The sequence below is a fragment of the Nerophis ophidion genome, linkage group LG20 (genome assembly GCF_033978795.1).
Source record: "Nerophis ophidion isolate RoL-2023_Sa linkage group LG20, RoL_Noph_v1.0, whole genome shotgun sequence".
Classification (NCBI taxonomy): Eukaryota; Metazoa; Chordata; class Actinopteri; order Syngnathiformes; family Syngnathidae; genus Nerophis; species Nerophis ophidion.
Window position 1 is genome coordinate 26,892,524 of NC_084630.1, and position 18,219 is coordinate 26,910,742.

At 39.3% G+C, this 18,219-nt stretch overlaps 1 protein-coding gene across 6 annotated transcripts in view; it reads left to right on the top strand.

The window, feature by feature from the left end:
• Positions 1 to 18,219, top strand: part of tenm3 (teneurin transmembrane protein 3) — a 779,964-nt gene that overhangs the window by 558,546 nt on the left and 203,199 nt on the right. For all 6 annotated transcript variants that reach the window (XM_061880866.1, XM_061880868.1, XM_061880869.1 and 3 more), the window contains 3 exons: positions 5,730 to 5,860; positions 5,943 to 6,031; positions 9,648 to 9,767. In XM_061880866.1, coding sequence (XP_061736850.1) covers positions 5,730 to 5,860; positions 5,943 to 6,031; positions 9,648 to 9,767 — 340 coding nt within the window. The remainder of the gene's footprint in view (positions 1 to 5,729; positions 5,861 to 5,942; positions 6,032 to 9,647; positions 9,768 to 18,219) is intronic.

Consider the following 18,219-nt stretch of genomic DNA (forward strand, 5'->3'; position numbering starts at 1 on the left):
AACTTTTCTTGATCAAACACTCTGAAAAACATCTTCTAGTCCACAGGTTTATTGACCGTAAAAAGGGTAAAACTGAAAACATACAAGCAGAAAGGATGCTTACATTACAGACATGCACACACAGCCACTTACACACACAAGCCTGCTAAAAAAAAAAACATGAATTATGCTATGTATTGAACTTAAATAGATAAATAAATGCCACAAAAAATGTAATCTAAGTGCTCTACAGCAAACTAGCTTACTGTGCTAACATTCACTTCACTGTATAAATTGCGAAAATTAGCATGGCTGATTTTTGGCCATAAAACGTCCCAAATTACATCACAACCAACAAATAATGCAACTCAATCCAATATTAAAGTACTACTCAATGATACATACCGAGGATACTTTGTTTGGCATGAGATTCGAGCAGATGAACATGTTGCTGCCTCCCGCTGTCTAAAGGAGGAAGTGCACCTCACTAATGAATTCCAAGTGAACTTAAACACTGGTTTTACATATACTATCAATAAATGCAACAAACAAGACGGAACATCCTCCTTTTTCATTGTCCCATTTACTCTCTGTAAAGCACCAGTTCCATTGGCAGCCAAACAGGCCCAGAGCATAATACTACCACCACCATGCTTGACAGTAGGTTTGGTGTTCCTGGGATTAAAGGCCTCACTTTTCCCCCTCCAAACATATTGCTGGGTGTTGTGGCCAAACAACTCAATTTTCGTTTCATCTGACCACAGACATTTCCTCTAGAAGCTCTTATCTTTCTCCATGTAATCAGCAGCAAACTTTAGGCAAGCCATAAGGTGTCGCTTCTAGGGCAAGGGCTTCCTTTTTCCACTGTCCATGGCAATGCAAAACACGGTGGACACTGACACCTATGTGTTCCAGCAGCTTCCAATTCATTGCAGACCTGCTTTTTGGTGCTTCTCAGTTGACTCTTGATCATCCTGACCAATTTTCTCTCAGCATCAGGTCGATAGCTTGCGTTTTCTTCCTGATCATGGCAGTGTCAAAACTGTGCCATGCACTTTATATTTACGAACAATCATCTGCACAGTTGCTCTTGGGAAATTGTACAAAGTATTAGAAACTCAAGACAGCCATGACATTATGTCCTTCACAAGTGTAGACTTTTGATCACAAATGTACATGTTATTCAGCATATTACTAATATTGTGGTTGATGACGTGAAAACCAAACATTTGTTTTCCTGCCTTCGCTTTTATTTTTACATTACACTTTTAATCAGCATATAGCACAAATGTTTGTTTCATGTCCCACACTGATCAAAACTGTAATGTTGTTTAGTCCGGTATCCAAAGAGGAGGCAGAATTGGCAAATATTCAAAAATGCAATAATAAAAATGCAAACATTTGGTAGTGACTGGTAACATGGAACTAAAATCAATGGTGCACAGGAAAAAAAAAACATTGCGAAAGGCAAACGAGCTACCACATTAGCAAATGCTAGGCAAATTAGATAAACTCCAAAAATAGTACTAGCATTTGGACTAACTGAAGTAGTAACAGAACGTGGACAAGACAGGAATACACCACTCACAGTTCAAAAGGGCGTTGTAAAATACGAAAGTTAAAGTTAAAGCACCACTGAGAGTTACACACACACTAGGTGTGGTGAAATTATTCTCTGCATTTGACCCATCCCCCTTGTTTCACCTCCTGGGAGGTGAGAGAGCAGTGAGCAGCAGCCGTGGCCGCGCTCAGGAAGAATTTTGGTGATTTTAACCCCCAATTCCAACCCTTGATGCTGAGTGCCAAACAGGGAGGTAATGGCTCCCAATTGTATTTTCCTTTGGTATGACGCGGCCGGGGTTCGAACCGATCTCAGGGCGGACACTCTAACCACAAGGCCACCGAGTAGGCACTACTTGCTAGTGTATGAGAATTATGAATATGATATAATTTATGTTCTAAGCATTTAATACCCGTGTAAAAAATGATCCAAGGAGGGGAACCGTAAACGATGGTTTAGTGTGGTTGACACGGGGCTTAGGCTAAGTAATTATTCATGTAAGGAGTTATCCGGCTTAATGTAGACCGGGCCTAGGGCTGAGAGGAGGAATAGTCACCCTCCTGCTTGGCTGAAGGACTTTGCATTTGCTAAATAAATAATAAAGTAGATTATCAGTAATATAGCCCATAAGAAACAAAGAGGAGAGAGCAATGAGTGCCAAACAGAAAACAGGTAGTGACCAAAATAATAGTCAGTTGGGATACAAACTACAAACCCTGTTCCCATATGAGTTGGGAAATTGTGTTAGATGTAAATATAAACGGAATACGAATAATTTTCAACCCATATTCAGTTGAATATGCTACAAAGACAACATATTTTATGTTCAAACTGATAAACATTTTTTTTTGTTTGCAAATAATTATTACTTTAGAATTTGATGTCAGCATCAACTGACAAAGAAGTTGGAAAAGGTGGCAATAAATACTATTAAAGTCGAGTAATGCTCATCAAGCAGTTATTTGGAACATTCCACAGGTGTGCAGGCTAATTGGGAACAGGTGGGTGCCATGATTGGGTATAAAAACAGCTTCCCAAAAAATGCTCAGTCTTTCACAACAAAAGGATAGGGTGAAGTACACCCCTTTGTCCACAACTGCGTGAGCAAATAGTCAAATTCTCAAAGTTCAATTGCAAGGAATTTAGGGATTTCAACATCTACGGTCCATAAGATCATCAAAAGATTCAGAGAATCTGGAGAAATCACTCCACGTAGGCGGCATGGCCGGAAACCAATATTGAATGACCGTGACCTTCGATCCCTCAGACAGCACTGTGTCAAAAACCGACATCAATCTCTAAAGGATATCACCACATGGGCTCAGGAACACTTCAGAAAACCACTGTCACTAAATACAGTGTGTCGCTACATCTGTAAGTGCAAGTTAAAGCGCTCCTATGCAAAGCGAAAGCCATTTGTCAACAACATCCAGAAACGCCACCGACTTCTCTGGGCCAGAGATCATCTAAGATAGACTGATGCAAAGTGGAAAAGTGTTCTGTGGTCTGACGAGTCCACATTTCAAATTGTTTTTGGAAATATTCGACATCGTGTCATCCGGACCAAAGGGGAAGCAAACCATCCAGACTGTTATCGACGTAAAGTTAAAAAACCAGCATCTGTGATGGTATGGGGGTGCATTAGTTAGTGCCCAAGGCATGGGTAACTTACACATCTGTGAAGGCACCGTTAATGCTGAAAGGTACATACAGCTTTTGGAACAACAAGCGCCTTCTTTTTCATGGACGCCCCTGCTTATTTCAGCAAGACAATGCCAAGCCACATTCAGAACGTGTTACAACAGCGTGGCTTCGTAAAAAAAGAGTGTGGGTACTTTCCTGGCCCGCCTGCAGTCCAGACCTGTCTCCCATCGAAAATGTGTGGCGCATTATGAAGCGTAAAATACCACAGTGGAGACCCCGGACTGTTGAACGGCTGAAGCTCTACATAAAACAAGAATGGGAAAGAATTCAACTTTCAAAGCTTCAACAATTAGTTTCTGTTATGTTAGACTGGGGAACGAGACGGCACAACAACGGGATGTCAAGCTCAACTGGTTTATTGAGTACTTGATGATTACGTGGAGCGTGTATGCTACTATGTGTTTGCATGGAAGGCTATGTGTGGGCTTTACCATATATAAATACCGTAAAGTTTGTTGAGGTGCTTGTTGGGTGTTCAGCATCAAAGTCCAAAGGGGAAGAAGCCAATGTCCGAGCGGGGGTCAAATGCAGGAGGGAGAGTCCGAAAGTTGAGGTGCTTGTTGGGTGTTCAGCATCAAAGTCCAAAGGGGAAGAAGCCAAGGTCCGAGCGGGGGTCAAATGCAGGAGAGAGAGTCCGAAAGTCCAAAACGGAGTCAAGGATCGGGGAGAGCAAACCAGGTCCAGGAGGGAAAACAGCAGTGGTGACACAAGCGCTGTGGGTAGAGCGAGAGACAACAGGGATCGGGGAACAAAAGGCACAAGGAAACAAACAACGAGCAAGATCAGGAGGAAGTCAGTGTTGTGCAGCTTACGGCTAGTAGATTTTACGTTCCGAGGACGATGAGTCAGCGTCGACCGTCTTTATACTGCCGTCCAAGGGCGTAGAATTGGGTAGGGACGCTAGGGACACGTCCCTACCAATATCCAGCCGCTACTGTGTAGTCACTATTAATACAAGCACTGCCCGTAATGTTTCGTCAATGATTATGGCACAGAAAGGGTTAAATGTCGGTCTCTGCTAGAAGTCCCGCCTCTAACCTAAATATCGTTCCCTGATTGGTTGCCGGTTTCTGGCTAACTTACGTGTGATTGGCTGTCCCCGCTGTCACTCCTCGCTGTGGAAAAAACAGTGCCACCTATCCAGACGTTAGCTCCAAATTAGCACTGCATCTCGTCTTTTCCTCCGCTTTTTTTCAGGTGAAAGTCAATGCTCAGTCCCCTCTACCATTGTTAACCCTCCCCGTAGGTGAAAGTTAACCTTAAACATGTGAATTCAACTACTTTAGTCCGTTTTTTAACATTGTAAAAACATCAGCTGTCTTTTTCTACGGACTGCAACAGTCCGTTGTCATGGATACAAGACAACAACTTCCATTCATACCAGTCATGCGTGCCTGAGGCGGAGTGATAGCCTACGCTGTGATCAAGCTTTAGAATAGTAGTCGTGCTCAATATTTAAACCACGGTTAACAGCCAATCAGATCGCCGGATTTCACCTGTCCGTTTTATTTTTTACATTTTTTTTAGTTTCTTGTAACATATTTACAGTACAAAAGCAGCAATAGAAAGAAGTAGATGAAGGGAAAAATTGTGAGTGATTTAAACACAAGTTGGGGAAAAGATTATTACAGTTCATTTATGTTTATTTACAATGTTGTATTGCATGAATGTATTTCTGATGTTGTTGATGGATAGTAAGTAAACTATGTTAATTTACAGTATGATGCACAGTTGCACTACAGCCCTACACTAAAGAGTAAAGATGAGAACTCTTCCAAGTTGTCTCCTTTGCTTTCATTTTAGTTACTTTACTCTATAACATCTGCATGGCGTGAAATTATGATTGCTAATGTAAAAAAAAAAGAAAAAAAGTACACTCGCCTTGGAGCACTTTTGTGTCCCCAACAATCTCAAAAAATCAAACCTACTCCCTTGCTGCCGTCCATCATCAAAGCCAGGTGTGTCAGATGTTGATTACCTCCGGCTGCGGCGGACTAGTGGGCGCGGTCTGCCTGACGAGTGCGGGGGCGTGTCTGGTGTTCCCAGCGGAGCTTCTGAGCGCTCCCGCAGAAGAGGGAAGCACAGAGTATGTGTGTGTCAAAACAGTTTCCTCAGTTCCCAAACGATGACACAGTGGTGAACATGCCCTTTCCCAACTACTTTGGCACGTGTTGCAGCCATGAAATTCGAAGTTGTTATTTGAAAAAAAAAAAATTAAGTTTATAAGTTTGAACATCAAATATCTTGTCTTTGTATTGCTTTCAATTGAATATGGGTTGAAAATGATTTGCAAATCATTGTATTCCGTTTATATTTACATCTAACACAATTTCCCAACTCATGTGGAAACAGGGTTTGTACTGTTTGACACTTTGTTTTCTTTGTATTGCTTCCTGCTCTCCAGCCTTTCTATTCAGACCGTTCTCTTTGACTTAGTCGAAATGTGTTCTGATGTCTCTCTCAACTTCATGTCTGCGTGTTTCAGACGGCCTGACTGACTGTATGGATCCAGACTGCTGCCTGCAGGTCTCCTGTCAGAATCAGTTGTATTGCAAAGGATCGCCTGACCCGGTGGAAGTACTTAGCCAGTCTCCATCCTCGCTGGCTCCCCAGCAGGTAAGGAGAAGCCAAGAGAACGTAGACAACAGACTCCATGTCCAAGAAAGACGGGAAGCTGCAGTGTTTTCTCTCTCCTCAGGCCGCCAGGTCTTTTTACCAGCGTATTCACTTCTTACTCGGTCCTGGATCCACTCACGTGATCCCTGCTGAGAGTCCGTTCAATAAAAGGTCAGAATGTCTCTCACTATGTGAATACATGTTGCATTGAAAGCATTACAGTACATAAAGAAAGTATTCAGAGCTCCACCCAGAAGGCTCATTCCTAACAGACCTCTCACCATGAATTGATTAATGTGGACCCCTACTTAAAGAAGTTGAAAAACTTATTCGGGTGTTACCATTTAGTGGTCAATTCTACGGAATATGTACTGTATTGTGCAATCTACTAATAAAAGTCTCAATCAATCATTTAAAGGAAATAATAACCGATGCTGTGACCGTAGATCAGAATGCTAATGTGGGAATGGGATAATCCACATAATGCACTGACTACAAACATTCAGACTAAATGAAGTGTGAATATGACCAAAATCAGCAAAATAATTTTTTAGCAGTGACAGAATGTTCCAAGCTGTTTGGACGTACTTAATTACAGTATATATACCGTACTTTTCGGGCTACGACGCACACCGGCATTCAAGCCGCGCCTACAAAATTTTAGAAGGAATACATATTTTTACATATATTAGCTGCGCTAGACCATAAGTCACAGATATATACTGGTAGGAAGTATTATATAATGTTTATTAATCAATTTCGGGGTAAAAGTCGCTCCGGAGTATAAGTCGCACCTGCCGAAAATGCATAATAAAGAAGGAAAACAACATATATGTCAGGCTTGCCCCTGACAGTTTGTCTATGATTTAGTTTTTTCCTCTGCATTTTTCTGTTTCCTGTGTTTAGTATTTCCTCTCTTTTATTTCCTGTCAAGTGCTCTTAATTTGTCAGCTTCCTGTCTTGTTCCCTGAGTGCTGTGTTCCTCCTTAGTGTGTTTAGTATTTCCTGTCCTTAGTTCCTGTCTAGTGCTCTTATTTTGTCAGCTTCCTGTCTTGTTCCCTGAGTGCTGTGTTCCCCTTCAGCTGCGGCTAATTGGCATCTGGCCACACCTGTTGCCAATCAGCCGGCTCCTATTTGTACCTCCTTTGTCTTGTGTCAGATGCTGGATCATTGTATTGTCATTTGTATTGTCGTTGCCTCATGTCACTCTTGTGTCTTTGCTACCTGTCGTGTCTGGCATTATTTCCGCTATTACTTGTCGTGCTACATCTTGTCCTGGTCGTCGTAGCGGGAAGTTGTTTTTGTTAGCCATAGCTATTTCCAGTTTTTCTGTTTGTTATCCTCTAGCTTCCATGCTAAAGTTCCCTTTTGTTTCTTGTTAGCTTCTATGCTAAAGGCCTTTTGTTTTTTATCCGCCCACATGCGCGCTTTTGGTTTGAACCCTTTGTTTGGTTTTGTCTTAGTATTTATATTAAAATCATGTTTGCTCACTCCATGCCTGCCTCCATCTCTGCATCTTGGGGTTCGTCAACAAATACCCCTGACAATATATAATTCGCACTTTTGGGGGGAAATTTATTTGATAAAATCCAACCCCAAGAATAGACATTTGAAAGGCAATTTAAGATAAATAAAGAATAGTGAACAACAGGCTGAATAAGTGGACGTTATATGAGGCATAAATAACCAACTGAGAAGGTGCCTGGTATGTTAACGTAACATATTATGGTAAGAGCCATTCAAATAACTATAACATATAGAACATGCTATACCTTTACCAAACAATCTGTCACTCCTAATCGATAAATCCCATGAAATCTTATACGTCTAGTCTCTTACGTGAATGAGCTAAATAATATTATTTGATATTTTACGGTAATGTGTTAATAATTTCACACATAAGTCGCTCTGAGTATAAGTCGCACCCTCGGCCAAACTATGAAATAAAACTGCGACTTATAGTCCGAAAAATACGGTAATTGTTTCCAAATGGTGCCTGTCACACGGCAGTAAAACGGTTGATCAAACAAAACAGAAGTCATCATTAAGGACCCTCTAGCTGCGAAAGCTAGCTTCCCAATTCGCTAAACCGACTCAATAACTATACAGTGAGGTTGTGATGTATTTACGAAACTGAAACAATACAAACAAATTACATTGTAAGTTAATAATACTAACACAGGCACTTGCAAACGTGTTAGCATGTTTGCTAATGCTAACGGCGCTTGATTACATTACGATAGCATGTACAAATATTCATGAAAATACGCCTACCGACTTCACACATGGGACGGTTTAATAAATCTGAATTGTTTTAGTTATATTGTAAAACTTACTAATGTTGCTGGGAGTGATGAATGAATAATCCGTTTGAGTAGAAAGGCTATAGATGAATGGTAAACGAAATGGGATATACTTTATTGTTCAAGGCACGGAACAGGAAGTACATTTTTAACCCACAGTACCTACAGTGAGAAGACCTGTCTAAAACATGGCGCCACAGGACACCTTTTCAGTTTCTCTGTCAGTGTTAAAACTATTTAGTGAATACAAAATATAATGGCCGATAGCAAACAAAAATCTCTAAATTAGTCACACCGTTTCATAAGCCGTAGGGTTCAAAGCGTTGGAAAAATAAAGAAAACAAGGTTTATCAATGAATCATTAACACATAATAATATCATTTGCATATTGTTGGCCCTGTGATGAGATATGGCGACTTGTCCAGGGTGTACGCCGCCTTCCGCCCGAATGCAGCTGAGATAGGCTCCAGCACCCTCTGCGACCCTGAAAGGGACAAGCAGTAGAAACTGGGTGGGATGGATTATTTGCGATTGTAAATTAATAATGCTAACACAGGCACTTGTAAACGTGTTAGCATGTTCACTAATGTTAACGGCGCTTGATTACAGACCTACAGACTTCACACATGGGACGGTTTAGTAAATATCCATCCATCCATCCATTTTCTACCGCTTGTCCCTTTTGGGGTCATGGGGGGTGCTGGAACCTATCTCAGAATATGAATTGTTTTATTTATTTTTCTAAAACTTACTAATGTTGCTTGGAGTGATGAATCAATATGTTTGAGTAAAAAGGCTGCAGACAAATAAGAAAAAAGGGGATATACATCCGGTTGAAGGCACGAAACTTGTAGTGCTTTTTTAACCTGGCGTCACAGGACACACCATAACACACATTTTTGGTTTTTCTGTCAGTGTCAAAATGTTTATCGAATACAAAATATAATGGCCGTTAGCAAAGAAAAATCTCTAAACGAGCCACACCGTTTTATAAGCCGTAGGGTTCAAAGCGTTGGAAAAATATATTGGCTCATATTCCTAAAAGTTTGATACGCATAATCGGAAAAACAAGTTTTATTCAATTAATCATTAACACATGCTAATATTATTTGAATAACTAAAAGAACTAAGCCGTAATAGTTGCATTTAGCGCCTTCAAAATATTCTACAGGCATCATATATTAAATTTATATGTGTGTAATAATTAATATGAATGCTGAAATATGTTACATTCTTGTTCAGTTTAATCAGTGCAACTGCTATGGAGGACAATAGTTGACAAATGTATAAATACATTTATGAATAAATAATATAATGTAATAAATAAATAGTTAATTATTAATAAAAAATGGCAAATAGATTGGACATAAATAAATAAAAAAATAATTTCTACATGTATGCATTCCTACATTCATTTATTTCCACATGTATTTATTTATACTGTATTGTGCGGTTGCTAAAACCTTGTATTTCTCTTTCCCCAGCTTTGTGTCAATAATCCGGGGTCAGGTTTTGACAGCAGATGGAACGCCCCTGATTGGAGTCAACGTGTCCTTTGTCCATTACCCTGAACATGGACACACTGTTACACGGCGAGATGGCATGTGCGTATATTCCACATGCAGAAAATACATACAGTATATTTATGATTGACATCAGTGATAAAGTCGGTGCCACATTCACACTGCTTCATTTTCTCCAGGATTAAATATTTGAACATTTTCACATCTACAGTAACCATCAAAGTTTCCCATTTACTTTGATACTGTCCAGGTAGACCTCATAAAAATGGTATTTATTTCAACAGTCTTTTTTCTAGCAAGCCTCCCAAGTTCAGAGTTTGAGAGGTTAATAAATTAAGTGTGGTCCCCACCAGCTGATCTTGAGTTTATTTCCCTTCGATTGTTATATTGCTTGGTTAAAGGCCTACTGAAATGAGATTTTCTTATTTAAACGGGAATAGCAGGTCCATTCTATGTGTCATACTTGATCATTTTGAGATATTGCCATATTTTTGCTGAAATGATTTAGTAGAGAACATCCACGATAAAGTTCGCAACTTTTGGTCGCTAATAAAAAGCCCTGCCTTTACCGGAAGTAGCAAGACGATGTGCGCGTGATGTCACGAGTTGCAGGGCTCCACACACATTAACATTGTTTATAATGGGAGCCACCAGCGGTGAGAGCAATTCGGACTGAGAAAGCGACAATTTCCCCATTAATCTGAGCGAGGATGAAAGATTTGTGAATTAGGATATTGATAGTGAAGGACTAGAAAAAAATAAAATAAAATAAAAAAGCGACGGCTCCGGTCGGCGGCAGTGTGAGCGTTTCAGATGTAATTAGACACATTTACTAGGATCATTCTGGAAGATCCCTTATCTGCTTATTGTTTTTATAGTGTTTTAGTGAGATTTTAAAAATTGTAAAGACATACCTCGAGGTCGGATGGCTGCTGTGGACACGCAGTGTCTCGGAGAGAAGCCGAGGAGCCAAGCTCACAGCTGCCTTTTAAACAGCTGCTGCAGTACGATGAATAATCCTCTGATGTCTCCGGTAAGATATATATCGCAATTTCCCCATCCAAAAACATGCTGGTTGACGTAGAGAAAACATGTTCGCTTGACCGCTCTGCTTCACAACAAACAAAGAAACACCGGCTGTGTCTCGGTGCTAAAGACAGCTGCAATCCACCGCTTTCCACCAACAGCATTGTTCTTTATTGCCTCCATTATTAAATGGACAAATTGCAAAAGATTCAGCAACACAGATGTCCAAAATACTGTGTAATTATGCGGTTAAAGCAGACGACTTTTAGCTGCGCTAGTATTTCCTGACAGTCCGTGGCGTCACGCGTACACGACATCATTCCGCGACGTTTTCAATTTCGTGGGAAATTAAAAATTGCAATTTAATAATTAAAAAGGCCGTATTGGCATGAGTTGCAATGTTAATATTTCATCATTGATATATAAACTATCAGACTGCGTGGTGGGTAGTAGTGGGTTTCAGTAGGCCTTTAAACGTGGTCTACTTAAAGGCAACTGCGCTTTTCTGGAATTTTGCCCTTTATCCACAATCCTGATGTGAGATAAGAACACACATGTCTTTCCCTAAATGAAAAATTGCATGTAAGAGGCGGCTAACAATGCAGATAAAGGTCATACAAGTTATTCTGCTTATAAAGCATTCTGAAAACCATCAGAAAACCTTCAACACCGTTTTTTTATTCATGCTATAACTGTATATAATATACAGTCATGGTCAAAAGTTTACATACACTTGTAAAGAACATAATGTCATGGCTGTCTTGAGTTTCCAACAATTTATACAACTCTTATTTTTTGTGATAGAGTGATTGGAGCACATACTTGTTGGTCACAAATAAACATTCATGAAGTTTGGTTCTTTTGAATTTATTATGGGTCTACTGAACATGTGAGCAAATCTGCTGGATCAAAAGTATACATACAGCAATGTTAATATTTGGTTACCTTTTCCCCTCCAAACATATTGCTGGATATTGTGGCCAAACAGCTAATTTTTTTTTTCATCTGACCTCAGAACTTTCCTCCATAAGGTCTTATCTTTGTCCACGTGATGTCAGATGAAACAAAAATGTAGCTGTTTGGCCACAATACCCAGCAATATGTTTGGAGGAGAAAGGTGAGGCCTTTAATCCAAGGAACACCACACCTACCGTCAAGCATGGTGATGGCAGTACTATGCTCTGGGCTTGTTCTGCTGCCAATGGAACTGCTGCTTGACAGAGAGTAAATGAGACAATGAAAAAGGAGGATTACCTCCAAATTCTTCAGGACAACCTAAAATCATCAGCCCGGAGGTTGGGTCTTGGGCCCAGTTGGGTGTTCCAACAGGACAATAAACCCAAACACACGTCAAAAGTGGTAAAGGAATGGCTAAATCAGGCCATAATAAGGGTTTATAATGGCCTTCCCAAAGTCTTGACTCAAACGTGTGGACATTGCTGAAGAAACAAGTCCATGTCAGAAAACCAACAAATTTAGCAGAACTGCACCAATTTTGTGAAGAGGAGTGGTCAAAAATTCAAGCAGAAGCTTGTGGATGGCTACCAAAAGCACCTTATTGCGGTGAAACGTGCCAAGAGACATGTAACCAAATATTAACATTGCTGTATATATACTTTTGACCCAGCAGATTTGCTCACATTTTCAGTAGACCCATAATAAATTCATAAAAGAACCAAAGTTAATAAGAGTTGTTGAAATGATTGGAAACTCAAGACAGCCATGACATTATGTCCTTCACAAGTGTATGTAAACTTTTGACCACGACTGTAAAACCAAGCACAGTCATGATAATATGAAAAACAATATTTCTCATTTTAACTCGCACCATTTATTTATTTCTTGGGCATGTTGATTTGACAGAGTGCATGGCAACGGTAGTGTTTGTTGCTATGTGCTCTGTGAAATCAACATGGAGAGCACTTTCTGTGTTTGTTACCACGAATGGCAGACTCTGTGAGAGCCTTGGAGCGTCATGCTATTGCTAAATATAAAAAACACCGACAGTCGTGATGCTCTCGCTGTAATGGTTGTATCTCTCAGCACTTGTGCTCTGTTTGAGCTGGAAAATTCTAAATAATTCCCAACCCTTAGTTCCTAACATTGTTGCGATGGTAGTAGCCCGGATTTCCACTGGATGCGTAAAGGTAGCGAAATGGCGCCAGCATGGCAGCGGACTCTTTCTGATTCCATTTCAGTATTTGTGTCGGTTTCCACATACCACACACTGCAAAAAGTCAGTGTTCAAAAACAAGAAAAAAATACAAAAAATAGTTGTATTTTACTTGAACTAAGCAAAATGATCTGCCAATAGAACAGGAAAATGTGGCTTGTCAAGACTTTACAAAACAAGTAAAATTAGCTAACCTCAATGAACCCAAAAATACCTTAAAATAAGGTTCTCACTAATAACAAGTGCACTTTTCTTGGTAGAAAAAAAAAAGAGACATTTTTGCTCAATATGTTGAAAAATATTTTTAAAGGAAGTAAATGCTAGTGCCATTATCTTGACATAATGACATGCGCTCGGCATAATGACTTTTTTTTTAAATTTTTGAAATGAGAAATTATTACTTTAAAAAGATAGTTTATACCTGTGGGTGTTGTTGACACAGCTTTGCAACAGTTGATATTCTAGTTTCAAGCATGTTTTACTCAATTTAGGTCATCAAATCTCAGCAACGAGCTGTAATATCTTACTGAGATCATTTAGGACCAAAACCCATAAAACAAGTAAAACACTCTAACATAAAATCTGCTTAGTTATCATACAGAAAATGAGCAAATATCACCCTAAATAGCTAAAATATGCTTGTGTTGAACAGGAAGTCATGCGCAAAGTTGAGAGTTGGGTCGAAGATGATACCGAGCATACTTGCCAACCCTCCCATTTTCCCTGGAGACTCCCGTATTTCAGTGCCCCTCCCGAAAATCTCCCGGAGCAACCATTATCCCGAATTTCTCCCGATTTCCACCCGGACAACGGTATTGGGGGCGGGCCTTAAAGGCACTGCATTTATCGTCCTCTCTCACCTGAAACCTTCACCCCTGAACAGCCCCATGCTGTCCAGGCTTTCGCTTTCCGGCCCAGTCACATAAGAATGTAGCGTTGGACGGGTTTAACAATAGTTTTTACTCAAAGATGTCAAGAAATTCTGACACGCTGTATGATCTTTTAACTGCGATAATGATAACGTTAATTTCAAGCACGCACAAGTGAATGCAAGCATACTTGGTCAACAGCCTTACAGGTCACACTGAGGGTGGCCGTATAAACAACTTTAACACTGTTACAAATATGCACCACACTGTAAACCCACACCAAACAGGAATGACAAAAACATTTTGGGTAGAACGTCTGCACCGTAACACATAATAAACACAACAGAACAAATACCCAGAACCCCTTGCAGCACTAACTCTTCCCGGACGCTACAATAACATCTACGGCTTTTGAAGCTCAGTGCACAACTGCACACACAACAAGAAGGAGACGAAGCAGAAGAACGAAGGCCACCCTCAGTGTGACCTGTATGGCTGTTGACCAAGTATGCTTTGCATTCACTTGTGTGTGTGAAAAGCCGTAGATATTACGTGACTGGGCCGGCACGTAAAGGCAGTGCCTTTAAGGTCTATTGGCGCTCTGTACTTCTCCCTACATCGCGTTTTAAAAAGTCATAAATTTTACTTTTTGAAACCGATACAGATAATCTCCGATATTACATTTTAAAGCATTTAAAATCGGCTGTCCGATATTATCAGACATTTCTAGTCCTATTATTACAAACAGCTCCTTGATGAGTTTCCCAGGAAGTGGGTCACGTAAACATGATGTTTGTTTTGTCTCATTCAGGAGTCACAGGATTTCCTCTAATGGTATTTCTTCTAAAAGAAAGGGATTATTTGGAGATTATTTTAGAGCAGGGGTGTCAAACATTCAGGCCCGCGAACAGCTTTTATCCGTCCTGCGGGATGACTTTGCTAAATATAAAAATAAATTTTTAAATGAAAAGAAACAGCTAATCTAAATATGTCCACTAGATGTCGCAATAGCAATTATTTGTATCTTTGTTGATCAGGGGTCTCAAACTCAATTGACCTGGGGGCGACTGGATGCAGAAACTGCGTGAGGCTAGGCCGCAAGAAAAGATTTCTTAAGAAATCTAACATGCACTTTTTAATTAATTTACCTTCTTTGGATGGCTTTCCCGCCCTAGCAACATACTTGCCAACTCTCGCGATCTTTCTGGGAAAGATCAGAATATCAGGGCTTCTCCCGACAACCTCCCAGGATAATCATCCTCCCGATTTTTACTCGGATTGATTTTCACACGGACAACAATATTGAGGGCGTGCCGTGATGACACTGCCTATAGCGTCCTATACAACCCGCCGGCTCATCTGCTTCACCATCATACAAACTTTGTGCCGGCCCAGTCACGTATCGTATGAGGCTTCTGCAGACTTACTGTAAGTGACTGCAATGCATCCTTGATCAACGCCATACAGGTCGCACTGAGGGTGGCTGTATAAACAACTTTATCACTGTTACAAATATGCGCCACACTGTGAACCCACACCAAACAAGATTGACAAACATATTTTGGGAGAACATCCAATCCAATCCACTTCATTTATATAACACATTTAAACAACAATAATGTTTCCAAAGTGCTGCACAGCCATGTTAAAAACAATATTAAAAAAACAATATTATGCTCCACCAATGACTGAATAAAAACAAAAAATAAATAAATATAAAACCGATATAAAAAAACAATATAAAAACAAATATAATTAAAAACAATTTTAAAGGGTAAAATCAATTAAAACAGTAAAATAGAAATCAAAGTGTATATAAAACACTGAGGACCACACAACTCACGTAGTGTTAAAAGCCAAAGAATAAAAGTGGGTCTTAAGACGAGACCTAAAACACTCCACTGTGGAAGCAGTTTGAACATGGAGCGGCAGAGTGTTCCAGAGCTTAGGGCCGACCACAGAGAAGGCCCTGTCTCCCCTGGTCTTAAGTCTGGTCTTGGGCACCACGAGCTGGAACTGGCTCTCGGACCTCAGAGCGCGCGCAGGAGTATAAATTCGGATGAGGTCCGAGATATATTGAGGTGCCAGTCCATGTAAAGATTTAAAAATATTACCAGAAACTGTGAGTACTACACAGATGAACAATTTAAATGTGTGAATACGGACAAATCATTTACTGTAATACACTTCAATAGCCGAAGCTTGTTTAAAAATCTTGACAATATTACTGAATATTTGAGCCAGTTCAAAAAATTTAGTGTTGTTGCATTCTCAGAGACTTGGCTCGACGATAACAAGTGCTGTGAAATGAGATTGGATGGTTATGAATTATTCACCACAAACAGAGTTGAAAAAAGGGGAGGAGGAGTTGCACTTTTTGTAAATAAAGATTTAAAATGTTGGAAGATTGAAAGCAAATCTACTGCTATTGCTGGAGTATTTGAATGTATAACTGTAGAAATCGAAGTAGAAAAATCAAAACAAATAAACGTCAGTTGTGTCTATAGAACACCTGGATCATGTTTGGATACATTCAATGAAAAACTTGATTATATATTTAGTAAGTCAAATAAAATCCATATTGTGTGCGGTGATTTTAATATTAATCTTATGAATCCCATGGACAGTACCAAAACAACAGATTTTATAACAGGATTGTACAGTAATAATTTCTTTCCCCTTATAACAAAACCAACCCGAATAACCGTAGACTTTGCCACACTGATCGATAACATTTTCACCAATCAACCGGAGAATCAAATAACAGCAGGATTACTATTTAATGATATAAGCGATCATCTACCTGTATTCAGCATTTTCCACGATTTCTTTGATAGGAGAAAAGATAAAAAAGCTGTCCAATATAGATTTATTAGACATCAAACACACGAAACTATGGCAGCATTCAAGTCTGAGTTATGTGCCCAAGACTGGAGGGAGGTTTATACCTCCACAGACCCGGATGAGGCATATGAAACTTTTCTCAATATTTTCATAAAACTGTACGATAAGCACTGTCCAATTAAAAAACATGTCATTAAAGACAGCACCGTTAAAGACAAACCGTGGATCACAAGAGGTATACTGAAGTCTTGCAAAAAGAAAAATTATCTTTACAGAAGACATTTAAAGTACAGAACCAAAGAAACTGAACACAAATATAAAACGTACAAAAATAAGTTAACACAAATAATAAAGCACTGCAAGCGAACATATTACTGTAACCTATTAGAACAACATAAAAATAGCATCCAGGGTATGTGGAAAGTTTTAAATGGTATCATTAAAAAAAAAAACATGACACATAAGGAACATCCTAGCTATTTTATAGAAAATAATCTAACTATAAATGACCCTAAAGGGATAACTGATGCTTTTAACAATTTTTTTGTAAATGTTGGACCTAATCTAGCAAATGAAATTGTACAGCCTGAAAATAGTGCAAAATTTAATGAACAAACCATTCAAAACAATTTAGAATCGTTTTTTATTTCCCCCGTTAATGAAAGTGAAATCAAAACAATTGTAAATTCTCAGGAAAACAAGAAGTCAACAGACTGCTGTGACTTGGACTTTTCTCTGATCAAGGAAGTTGTTGATTTTATAGCTGTTCCCTTCACTTATATTTGCAATATTTCTTTTATAAAAGGTGTCTTCCCAAAGAAAATGAAAACGGCAAAAGTCATTCCCATCTTCAAAAGTGGAGATAAGCATCAGTTCACAAACTATAGGCCTATTTCTTTACTCTCACAATTTTCAAAAGTCCTTGAAAAATTATTTGTGTCAAGACTCGACAGTTTTATTGATAAGCATCACTTGCTAAGTGAACACCAATACGGTTTTCGATCTAACAGGTCCACTTCCATGGCAGTGATGGAACTAGTTGAGGAGGTAACCACTGCAATTGATAAGAGGGAGTTTGCTGTTGGTGTTTTTATTGATCTGAGCAAGGCCTTTGACACCATTGATCACACATTACTTTTAAACAAAATGCATAGGTATGGTGTCAGAGGTCTTGCTCATGATTGGTTGAAAAGTTATCTTGGTGGGAGAGAGCAGTATGTGCATATGAACAATGTAGATTCAGACAAAAAGATCATAACACATGGAGTACCCCAAGGTTCTGTACTGGGACCAAAATTGTTTTTACTGTATATTAATGATATTTCCAAAATACTTAAAAAACTCAACTGTATTCTTTTTGCTGATGATACAAGTCTGTACTGTTCTGGGCAAGACCTTGACCAACTCCTAGAGACTGTAGAGATTGAACTCCACATACTAAAGCAATGGTTTGATGCCAATAAATTATCAATCAACCTAAATAAAACTAAATACATAATTTTTGGAAATAGGAAAAATAACATACAGCGCCATATAAGAATTGATGATATGGAGATAGAAAGGGTGTATTCAATAAAATTTTTGGGAATATATATAGATGATAAATTAAATTGGAAACTGT